Source organism: Enhydra lutris, unplaced genomic scaffold (assembly GCF_002288905.1).
Source record: "Enhydra lutris kenyoni isolate GAN:26980312 unplaced genomic scaffold, ASM228890v2 scaffoldscaffold58, whole genome shotgun sequence".
NCBI lineage: Eukaryota > Metazoa > Chordata > Mammalia > Carnivora > Mustelidae > Enhydra > Enhydra lutris.
The window spans coordinates 4,780,513-4,792,760 of record NW_019154142.1 but is presented as its reverse complement, the minus strand read 5'-3'; the positions used below and the strand labels follow the sequence as shown (position 1 = coordinate 4,792,760).

The 12,248-nt window shown below is 44.5% G+C and overlaps 1 protein-coding gene across 1 annotated transcript in view; it reads left to right on the top strand.

Annotated features, from left to right (window-relative positions):
- LOC111158266 (solute carrier family 16 member 10) overlaps positions 1 to 12,248 on the top strand; it is a 122,576-nt gene that overhangs the window by 102,379 nt on the left and 7,949 nt on the right. The window contains exon 4 of the mRNA XM_022520187.1: positions 5,508 to 5,651. Within this exon, the coding sequence (XP_022375895.1) occupies positions 5,508 to 5,651 (144 nt within the window). The remainder of the gene's footprint in view (positions 1 to 5,507; positions 5,652 to 12,248) is intronic.

The window sequence follows — 12,248 nt, the reverse complement described above, 5'->3', positions numbered from 1 at the left end:
CAAGGAGAAGCTTGAGTTTCTACTGCACTTAACGTCAGCTTTATTGGAGCTGGTTTTATACTATGGCCACCCATTTAGTTTCCTTCATGGTTGACTAAAAGCCAGAGGACTCAGCCTGGATTCTTCCTGGAAGAACACTAGGTCTGTCTCCCTGTGTCTGGCGCCATGGCTCCTCGGCAGGGGAGAGGTGGAGAGGGGAGAGAAGCCAACCCAGCAAGATGACTTTCTTGGGCTCCTTCCCCAGCCACTCAAAAAGGAATCTGCCTCTGAGCTCCAGTGAGGGGAGAGGGACCCGTCCCTTCAGCTGGCTGGTCAGAAACATGTCATCTGCAGATATAGGTTGAATCAACATTTACTTGAAGTGGGAATGCTTGGGAGGAAGGGAAAACTGTGAACTACTTTGTCTTTTTTTTCTTTCTTTCACCCATGGGGTAGAATGAGCAGATATTTAGGGATATGAGTTCTTGGTTACTTTGGGTAACAAAACAGTAAATAGGGTTTCACACAATCCAAAAATAGCTTTTATGGTTAACAAAAGTTCTTGCTTAAATGATGAAAAATATTTCAGGAGTAGAGAGTATTCAAAGTGTCAGCGAGGTTTTGGTCATCTGTGAGAGGAGTAAACATGTGTTTGGGGACAGAAATAAAAGACTGACTCCTGCATGGAGGGCACGCACACATTCAGATAAAGTCTGCTTGAAACAGCTGCGCTACAGAATGGTGGTCTTCCTTTTGCACTAGTGGACCTGTTTTAAGCTCTGTATTTAGATTAGAGGTGTCTGTGTGGCTCAGTCAGTGGACTGGTCCTGTTCATGATCTCATGGTCCCGCGATCAAGCCCTGCCTTGGGCTCTGCACTCAGCGGGGAGTCTGCTTGAGTGTGTCTCTCTCTCCCTCCTTTCTCTCTCTCTAAAATAAATCTTTAAGAAAATGCTCGTTAAAAAAAAGTGAGATTTAAGGGGCGCCTGGTGGCTCAGTCAGTTGAGCCTCTGACTCTTGATTTGGGTTTAGGTCAAGATCTCAGAGTCGTGGGATCGAACTCCATGCTGTGCTCTACGTGGATCCTGCTTAGGATTTTCTCTCTCTCTCTCCCTTTCACTCGCTCTTGCTCTCTACCTCTTCCCCTCGCCCTGCTCACCTCCTCCCTCAACAAAAAAAAGGTTAAAATAAGTTAGATCAAATATGGAAACATCTGTCCAATATTTTCATGTTCTTATCCATGTAACTCGTTATTAGACATCTCAGTTTTGCCCAATATTCATGCTTTCTGCTACAGTGCATGTCCGTCTCCAGAGGTTGAGACGTAGGCAGAGACTCATAAAATAGTCTGCAGCAATCATGGGAGGCCCAGGCTGTAAGGAGAAAACACCAGATCTTCTGGGTACTGGTACCTCAGTGAGGAAGGATTTCTCAGATTCAGAGATCCAGCATCCCTAGATTCCGTTCTCCAGGCCCTCAGATTCCCTCACTTACTGACCAGAGAAACTTTTTTAGCTTGCAGATTTTGTCTGCTGGTGGGGAGGAGGTATTAGAAGCTGAAGTTCTTGTTTTATTTTAACAGCAACAATAGCAATAAATTTCAATGAAATAACACCCCTTATAGTTGAGGAACTAAGTTTCCACTTAAGCGTAGTTTGAATTTACCAAACTTACCAACTTTCAAAAGGCCCCAAATATTTCACCTTAGTATTCCATTTAGGATTATAAAGTAGGGCAAGGGGAGAAACAAAGCACTAATAAAAGATGATAGCACTTTGGCAGGCAGGTGTTCTTAGTTTTATCAAAAGAATGGCTAGTGAATTTAGTTTTCTTGAATACTGAAGAATGTCTTTTAAAAAGTTATAATAGATCCTTTGGGTACTTACTGAAGTAGATTAATACATTAAGTCTGGATTCAAATTCCAAAATAATGCTGGTGAATACACATAATTATATCCCGCCTTAAGTCAGGGTATTTATTTTCTTCAGAATGAGCTGGAATCCATCTTCCCACTTTGTCTAAGTAATTTCACTTCATGGGGGGGTGATAAGGGCCCAGAGAAATAAGCCAGTTAGAGGTTACCTTTATCAACAGCTCTCTCCTCTGTGCAGCCCCAAGTGGATTTCTTAGACCAGCACCATTCAATAGAAATGCAATGCAAGCTGCGTATGTAATTTATAATTTTCTTGTTTCCAAATCTTAAAAAATTATATGAAGGTAGTAACTAAGACAGGCAAAATATTTCAGCTTGGAGTCAGTTTTTAAATTATTGAGGTATTTTACATGCTTTCTTTTCAGTAAGTCTTCCCAATTGGTCGTGTGTTTTGTACTTACTAGCTCCATTTTCGGGGCTCAGTAGTCCCCACATGGCTAGTAGCTACCATATCGGGCAGCACAGTGTTAGCGCGCCAGGTACAAGGAGGCAGCTGGAGGGGAGGCTGTGGCAGCAAAGCAGGAAGGCTTTCATCTGTCCAACCAGGAGTCGGAGCTTTACCCTGAAGACTGTGGGAGCCAGCAAAGGATCTTAGGCCGAGAAGTGTTTTAATCTTGAACTTAATCTGGTGGTCTTAGAGCAGAGAGATTCAGGAGTGGGTCCTCAAGCCAGAAGCATGCTGGAAGGCTGTTATTGTCTAAGTGAGGAGTGATAGGAACCTAAACTGTGGCACCCCTCTCTCGGGTCCCCTCCCTCTCAGGAGCTTTGTACTATCACTTTACCATTCCTCAATTAAAAAAAATAAAATAAAAAATAAAAACAAAAAGGAACCTAAACTAAAGTGTGTCTGAGAAGGGTAGGAGGTAAAATCATCAGAATTTAGGGGTGACTCCTGGATCTTAGGGGATGGAGAGAGAGTAATCTAGGATGGTCATTCATTTTCTCCCTGTGGTTATTGGGACAACAGTAGTAGTGTTGCCAGAAACGAAGGGAGGCCAGGTTGGGAGGGGGAGAGGAGTTCAGAATGGGGCAGGTGGATAGGTCTAGTTTGACATGTAAGAGTTTACACAAGAGAATATGTAGCTTTAGAAGCTAGAAAGGCTGGGTAGGAACATTCAGTACTTAAGGTGCCAATGAAAACATTAGGCAGTAACAAGAAGTGGATGTAAGACAGAGGTGATCAAGGGACAGCTTTATAGAAAAGGTGGGATTTGAGCAGAGTCTTAAAGAATGGGTGGGATTCAGAAAGTCAAAGATGACACAAGAGGTAGCAGAAATGTAGAGAGGTAAGAAAAGTACGAGATGTATTTAAGCGATGCTGAGTAAACCTATCCTGCTGGGCACATGGGATTCGGGCTAAGATCAAAGCCAGCCTTATGCAGTTCGCAGACATGTTCTGTTTGGCTTGCATGGGGTTGGATCCTGCCGGATTCTAAATTTAAGGTAGGTGCCAACATTTCAACAAAAAATGTCTGACTTTCTTTTAAAATAAAAGGGGGCTGGGAGATAGACTTGGCAACGTGGTGGTCCTGTATAGAAATAATCAACTCCCTCTCTCTGACAAGCCTGTTTCACTCCTTAGTGCTACTTGCCTGAGACCTGTAGACATCTGCATTTTCTGCTTTTCAGTGGAGGGTCAGTAGGTAATAAGGGCACAAAGATAGACTGGTGAGAGGTTATGAAGGGCTTTTAATACCAAAGTAAAGAATACAAACGTAGGCAGTGGGCAACTGATGAATGAGGGATTGATGAGATAAAAGGATTGTTCTGGACCAATGTGAAAATGCAAAAGTTGGGGACGGGAGTTACCAGTTTTGAAAAGGAAAAGGCAGATGCACTGGTGTTGGCCTCTCCAAGTGAGCATAAAAATACAAAATGGAAGTCTCTTAAGGGGATGGCATTCATTCATCTCTGAAGGCTACTGGGACCACCTGGAAACACTGGGCCGTTGAACTTGCTGGGGTAATTTGCTTTGCAGGCTTCTGGAATTCAGGCCAAAGTTTGGTGTAGGGAACAGTAAGTCTGATTGTTTCAAACAATTGTTTGAATTTGTGAAAACATCTCTGTGGTTTCAGAGAAAGCAGTAGGAGGACAGACATGCTTTTTCTCCTGTGAGCACAGATGCTCATTGAGAGAATGGAAGTGCTAAGAGAGGGTGACACTTTGGGGCTGTGGAGCAGAGCTTATGCTGGTGGGTGCTGAGTTGCGTGTTTTGTCACCCAAGATAGCACCTGCCTGGTCACACTGCCTTTTAAAACATTGTCAGGGCATCTGGGTGGCTCTGCTTTGCTCTCTCTCTGTCAAACAAATAAATAAATCTTAAAAAAAAAAAAAAAAAACCCCAACACATTGTCAGGTGGCCATTTCATAGTCACTGTTCTAGGCACACCGTCAATTAAGGGAAAGGGTCCTTTTAAAAAACCCTAAAATTAATATCTTTTTTTTTTAAAGATTTTATTTATTTGAGAGAGAGAGACAGAGATAGCGAGAGAGAGTACAAGCCAGAAGGAGGGGGAAAAGCAGGCTCCTGCTAAGCAGGGAGCCCACTGTGGGGCTGGATCCCAGGACTCTGGGATCATGACCTAAGCCAAAGGCAGACGCTTGACCCACTGAGCCACCCAGGCGCCCCCTAAAATTAATATCTTATCATTATTAACTGTGTCAGGCACTATTCTAAGTTCTTTACATAGATACTTTATTTTAATCCTCAAAACCACCCTCCTGAGGTTTGTTGCTATCTCCATATTATAGACAAGGTAATTGAGGACCTGGAGGTTAAGAACTTATTCAGAGTCACGAGGCTGATAAGGCATGGACCCTAGACTTGAACCCAAGCAGTCTTTCTAAGAGGGTTTTTTCCTAACCGCTGTGTTCAACTGCTTCTGTGTCTCTGTCTGTTCTGGTGCTGCACGGACAGGCAGATTCACAGCCAGGGACCCTTACGCTTTTATCCTGGAAGCTCCAGGATAGCTTATTTCAGGGGTGGCCATTTGGTTCAGGTTCTCCGAGAAGATGTGAAACTGCCTTAAACTGCCTTTAAGGAGAGCACATGATGGCATCCTTAGGTGACCCTGACAGAGCAAGGTTGTCCGGCATGTTCAAAGTCTGTTCTCTTCCGTGAGCTAATGGCTCAGTTTTAACTTAGAAAATGCGTATTGGGAGGCGCCTGGGTGGCTCAGTGGGTTAAGGCCTCTGCCTTTGGCTCAGGTCATGATCCCGGCCCCACATCGGGCTCTCTGCTTGGCAGGGAGCCTGCTTCCTCCTCTCTCTCTGCCCGCCTCTCCGCCTACTTGTGATCTCCGTCTGTCAAATAAATAAATAAAATCTTTAAAAAAAAAAAAAATGCATGTTGGTAACCCATTTTTGAATAAAGCCCTCTTGTGAGGTTTCTTGTTTCTTTTATGCAAGCTAAATCACGTTAGCCTTGTCTTCCTATGTTCTGATGAAAAATTAGCACAGAAGAAATTTTATGAATATTTGGATTTGGAAGGGGGTGAGAGTCTATAACATTGTGGAGACACAAAGGCATTTTGTGTCAAAACTTGCCAATTTTTCCTACCATATTTAGTGTCGCTTTTTTCTCTTTGGCCCACAGATGAAATATGTGAACGAGAGATTTCAAGATGGAAAAAACAAAGAGGTGGTTCTCATGTGCATCGGCATCACTTCAGGAGTCGGACGGCTGCTCTTCGGCCGGATTGCAGATTATGTGCCTGGTGTGAAGAAGGTGTATCTTCAGGTACTTTCTTAAGCCGCTTTGTCCCCGGCAAAATTATCTTTATCCCCTCATGTCTCGTTATACATATTTATTTACTTAAATTCTTCTGTAAAAATGACAACTTTTTTCTGGAACCTAACTTCTTTTTTTTTTTTTTTTAAAGATTTTATTTATTTATTTATTTGAAAGAGATCACAAGTAGTCAAGAGAGGCAGGCAGAGACGGGGCGGGGGGTGGGAGGCGGGCTCCCTGCTGGGCCAAGAGCCTGATGTGGGGCTCGATCCCAGGACCCTGAGATCATGACCCGAGGTGAAGGCAGAGGCTTTAACCCACTGAGCCACCTAGGTGCCCTCTGGAACCTAACTTCTACCAGCAGTTTTTCAGAGGGCAAAATCACTAATGAGTTTTGGGTTTTCAACATGGGACACTGACGATCAAACAACAATCTTATTTGTTTTGTCACGGAACTCTACCAAATCCAAGTGGTTTTTGCCCATTACTTTTTCTAAGAAGAATGTTTTATTTTTGGCACAGTTCTCATAGTCATGTGCCTTTTGCAATATCTTGTGAAATTCAGGGGTGTGTATTTCTTTTGAACTTCTTTATTGCACATTGCCTCCTGGGCGTCGAGGGGTGTGCGCAAAACTAATGCTAATTCCAAGATTATACTGACACTCATTTGACAAGTGCTTAAATGACTCCTCCATGCTGGACACTGTGCTAAATGCTGCAGAAGAAGCATGAAACAGGACCTGGGCCCTCAGTTAGTAGCTAATGGTCTCGTGGGGAGACAGATAAAACAGTGTTATGGCACAGTAGAATAGTGACTGTTCTAGAAGGTGCCGTAGAAACATGGGCATGGGACATCTGAGTCGCTAGCGAGGTTTCCTGGCTGGTGGGGTGTTCCGAAGTGAGTGGCAGTCAGATAAGGCAGAGAAGTGTGTTCCAAGCAGACAAAACCCCGTGGGCAGACAGGTGGAGGTGTGACACGGTATATTATGTCTGGGAAGCTGAGTGAAAAGGGAGATAAAGGGGATAAAGGCAGCATGTAGACGGGCTGAAGGGAGACGCAGGAGGCAGGTGAGGAAGAGGATGACCACTGTCCAGACATCTACCAGGAGCCATGAGAGGGTTTTAACCAAGGAAGCGACATGGCCTGAGTTGTATTTCATTAAGCTTAATCCAGCGAAGAGTGGAATGAAGTGGAGGTGGGGCAGGGGTTCCAACAGCCCCGGAAGTCTGCGGGTCATATAGCTGCCTTTCTGTGACGTGGCCCGAATAGGCAGGCCACAGAGATAGAAAGCGGATTCGTGGTTGCTGGGGCCGGAGTAGGAGGCACTGGGGAGTAAGTGCTACAGGGTATGGGGACTCTTTCTGGAGTGATAGAAAGAGTCTAAAATTAGGCAGTAGTGATGGTAGTACAATTTTGTTAACTAAAACCCACACAGTATTGACTTTAAAGGGGCGAATTTTATGGTAGGTGATTTTATTATCTCAATAAGGCTGTTTAAAAAAAGTGGAGGCAGAGGGACTGGCTGGAGACTATTGAAGTCATCGAAGCAGGAGGAGCCAAGGCAGAAGCATTGCAATAAAGCGGTGTGTACCGGGACCCTGGGGGTGATGGAGCCCCCTCCGCAGGGTCTGAGGTCTGTGGTTCTAGTCATAGACTGGATGGTTGTGCTGCTTCATTAAGATCAATGATTCAGTAATAGAGTAAGATGCTGAGTTCATTTTTGCCATTTTAAATTTGTGCTGCTTGTGGGAAGGCTGGGTTTGGAGCTCCTGAGAGAGTCAAGAGACCTGTGGGACTGCGGCATTCGCGGGCTGTATGCGGGAGTGGCGGCCGGGGTGTGCAGCGGGGAGTGGAAGGAGTGGCCGGATTGGTGGCAAAGAAGCAGGGCGCAGAGTGTTTTCAAGACCGGAGGGCCCGGCAGTGTCAGCGGCTAGTGAGAGGACGGGCACGTCAAAGACTGAAAGGTTTTTGGCACCTTGGGTGGCTCAGTTGGTTAAGCAACTGCCTTCGGCTCAGGTCATGGTCCCAGAGTCCTGGAATCGAGTCCCGCCTCGGACTCCCAGCTCCATGGGGAGTCTGCTTCTCCCTCTGACTTTCCCCCTCTCATGCTCTCTCTCTCTCAAATAAATAAATAAAATCTTGAAAAAAAAAAGACTAAAAGGTTTTCATTGGATTTAGCAACAGAGTTTCAGCGCAGTGGCAGGTGCTAAAGAATGATCAGAATCACTTGAATAAATGGCCATGTAGACTACTTTGCCTAGAAGCTTGGCTGTGAAGGGAAGGTGAAGTCTGGGGTCGGGGGCAGTTTGGGAGTAGGGAGTAGTGAGCGTGTCTCCTCACCGTATAGATGGGAGGCAGTATTTGAACCGGGCCTTAAGTGGGATTTGGATGTAGGAAAATGATTGGAAAAAGCATTTATTACAGATAAAATAACTTTCATTAAGTGATTTGAAATAACAGCAGCTGCCATTTATTATTTCCATGTGGCAGACAACCCACGTGCAGTCTCTGGTCCTCCTAACCCCAACCGTTTGAGGACAGTATTGGAGGTGTGAACCCTGAGGAGCAGGGAGGCGGCCTCACTGTGGGTGGCTGTGTGTGGCTCCCTTCTGCTGTCTGCAGAAAGGAGTCTGGTCACGTGGTGGAAGGAAGAGTCCGTAGCTGGTAGAGTGCTCCTTTTGAAAGCATTTACTGTATTATGATCAGTCTACTTTCATTAGGACCTTTTCTGTGGACATGCTTGTAGAACAGTTGGTCTTGTTCTCGAGGGTCAAGGGAACCCTCTAATGGACACTTGCTACATTACAGACTCTCCACTTCTTTCATTCTTTCCAACGATTGTGTCTACTGTGCTCCAGCCTGACCCGGGCGGGGTGATACACACAAGACACGCATGGCCCCTGAGATCCTGGAGCAATACTGGGGGCAGGAAAAAGGAAGAGCTCAAGAAGATAGGGAGTGACATGGCAAGAGTTTGGGAAACTAGGAAGGGCCACATAATATAGGACCTTAAAAGCCAAATGAAGAGATTTTACTTGAAGTGTAGTGAGTCTTTGCTGGAGAATGACATGGTTTGATTTCACATTTTAAAAAAAGATGTATTTATTTGAGGGTGGGGGAGAAGGAGAGGGGAAGAATCTCAAGCAGACATCCCAGTGAGCATGGAGCCCGACACAGGGCTCGATCTCACGACCCTGAGATCATGACCTGAGCTGAAATCAAGAGTCAGGTGCCCCTGATTTCACACTTTATTTTTTATTTTATTTTTTAAAAGATTTTCTTTCTGTATTTGAGAGAGAGAGCATGAGCCAGGAGAGGGACAGAGGAAGAAGCAGGCTCCTGGCTAAGCAGGGAGCCTGACATAGGACTCGATCCCAGGACCCTGGGATCATGATCTGAGCTGAAGGCAGATGCTCAACTGACTGAGCCACCCAGGCACCCCCTGATTTCACATTTTAAAGTCACTGCGGTTGTATGTGGAGGAGAGATTCCTGAGATGGAAGCAGTAATCCATTCTCCACAGTAGTGTCTGCCGAGTCACAGGTGAGCGGACTGCATTTCGGAGAGGCCTGTGAAGGAGAAGGAAGGCCTTCAGTGTGTGCTGTGGCTCCTGGCCTCGCTCCTTTATATCACTCCCCTCCTCTGTCTCTCCTTTTCCTTGGCTTCCCTGCCCAACTCCCAACCGTTCAGTTTGGTTTTTGATTCTCGGCTGTTCTTTGCCACCACTAACTCCAGCTCTGCCTGTTTGCTTTTCGCCCTTTCTTTCCCTCGCTGGCTGGCGACCTCTTGGCCTGGCCTGTGAGATCTGGAAGGCTCCCACTGCTCACCTTCCTTACCTTCTCATCATGGGTGGGGCAGACATACCCGCTCCCTGCTTTTGTCTGTTATAGCCCAGCCTCACCGGGCTGTGACAGTTCTCTCCCCTCCCCGTCTCCTAGCAGCTGGGCACGGAACACACTTCACAACCTCCCACGTGGTCTGATTTCTGGTCACGATCATCTTGGGTCTGGGAGGCTACAGAGCAGAAAAGCACAGGCTCTGGAGTGAGACATGAGTTTATCCCCAGTTCTTGTCACCAGCTATCTCCAGAAGCGGCCGAGGGCTGCGGTAAGGAGTCACGGTAACAACCATGTAAAGCATCTCCCCAGAGCGGATGATTAATAAACCCTTCCTTTGATTATGTTTTAATATTCTATCAAATACTGAAGCAGATCCTGATTTGGAACAGGTCTCAAGAAAGGAGACCTTGGTTATCCTGAACTAGAGATCTTTGCTTATAATTTTTTTGAAGTTATCTGTACACCCAACGTGGGGCTGGAACTCACAACCCTGAGTCGCACGTGCCACCAGGTGAGCCGGCCAGGCACCCCGGAGACCTCTGCTTAAAGACAGACTCCTCACCTCCTGGTTCGGCAGTCTCACACCTCCGCTTCAGAGTTCTGAATGTAAACTCCGTCAGGGTCCTGGTTTCGTGTTTTCAGCTTAACCACTCTAAATGCCGAGCAAAGACATGACTGAACTGCATCATATGGAATAATAACAGTTAAAGGCTTTCTGCTCGGGGCTCCTAGCTGGAAACGTCTGGAAACTTCATATTGAATAAATTCGTAGGAGCAACAGTTGACTCTAACTGGGGCCAGTTGTGTGTCTGCCTCTGAAAATGCCTACTGCTTATCAGGTGCAGTTCATTTTTCTTCTGGAACTAAGATTCTTGAGCAAAACTTAAACTGACATTTCTCCAAAAATGTTCTTTTAGTGATAGAAATAGGGAAAGATAATAGGAAAAAAAAAAAGGGAAAGAAAGACCCACCCCAATTTTTTTTGTTATGTAAACAAACTCAAGCAAGGTGTTCTGTAGTAGAACCTATAATACTGTGACGGAAGATATTTCCTTGGGTGATTTTAAGAAAACAAAAGCAAGAAAGACATCTCAACCGTCAATGCTTTATTAAATGTCAGTGCCAGAGGCTAGCAGAGAATTAGGGACCTCTGAATACTTCATTTAGGGGCGCTTGGGAGACTCAGTTAAGCCATCTGCCTTAGGCTCAGGTCATCATCATACCAGGAGTCCTGGAATTAAGCCCCGCACCTGGCTCCCTGCTCCTCGGAAAGCCTGCTTCTCCCTCTCCCACTGCTTGTGTTCCCCCCCCCCCCCCCTCTCTTTCTCTCTCTGTCAAATAAATGAAATCTTAAAAAAAAAAAAGAAAAAAAAAGAATACCTCATTTAAATCTAACCAGAGCTGCTGTGCTGGAGGAGGGAAAGAAGTTTGTAGTAATACTAAATTTATTTATCTTTCAAACCGGAGCCCAGTATTTACAAATCAATATTTGATGTATGGATCAGTATTTATTTGGGGAAATGATGAAGTACAGAAACTCCCCTATGAACAATTCTCTAGCTATTTTCTGAGAGATGGTAAAGGATAAATGTGTAAATGCCAATGAACTCAATTCTTAACAAAAAACCAAGAAACTTTACTTTTATTTTATTTTCTTTTTTTTTAAAGATTTTATTTGACAGAGAGAGATCACAAGTAGAGAGAGAGAGAGGAGGAAACTTTACTTTTAAATAACAATTTCTATTTATTAAAACTTAACAATTTTGAGTAACAATAGTTATTGTCAAGTAATTGAAAAAGGGAGAATATAGTTAATATAGTTTGAACTGTGAACTCATAGTCAGGTGAAGTATTAAGAAACTATTAAGTTCAAATATATAGTAATATATACATAAATTTGAAACGTTCATTTTTTTTGTTTGTTTGTTTTGTTTTTTTAAGAGAGGTGGGGAGGGGCAGAGAGGGAAAAAGAGAACCTTAAGCGGACTTCAAGCCCAGTGCAGAGCCCAACACAGGGCTGGATCTCATGACCCTGAGATCATAACCTGAGCCAAAATCAAGAGTCAGATGCTTAACTGACTGAGCTGCTTAGACACTCCTACTAAATTTGAAACCTTTTTTTTTTTTTTTAGATTTTATTTATTTATTTGACAGAGAAAGATCACAAGTAGGCAGAGAGGCAGGCAGAGAGAGAGAGAAGCAGGCTCCCCACTGAGCAAAAAGCCCAATACGGGGCTCCATCCCCGGATCCTGAGATCATGACCTGAGCGGAAGGTCAGTGGCTTAACCCACTGAGCCACGAGGCACCCCTAAACTTGAAACTCTTAAGTGAATTATTTTTTACAAAACTAACCAAAGAACAAAAATTAGAAGGGGCCAAAAATGTATAGAAAAATCAGGATAACCACCAGAAGTAAAGGGTCTTAAATTTGAGAAAAACATTCATATATTGAGCACAATTGATTTGGTGTGCTTAGACTTTTAATAATTTACTCTGGTTCTCTTATCTTGGGAGAGATTTTTACTGAACAAAATAGAAAAGAACAGGAAGTATACTCAAAAAAATATTCTTGAAAGCAAACCTAGGGATGCCTGGGTGGCTCAATTGATTAAGTGCCTGCTTTTGGCTCGAGTTGTGGTCCCAGGGTCCTGGGATCCAGTCCCGCATTGGGCTTAGCGGGGAGTCTGCTTCTCTCTTTGCCTGCTGCTCCCCCTGCTTGTGCTCTTTCTCTGAAAAATGAATAAATAAAATCTTTATTAAAAAAA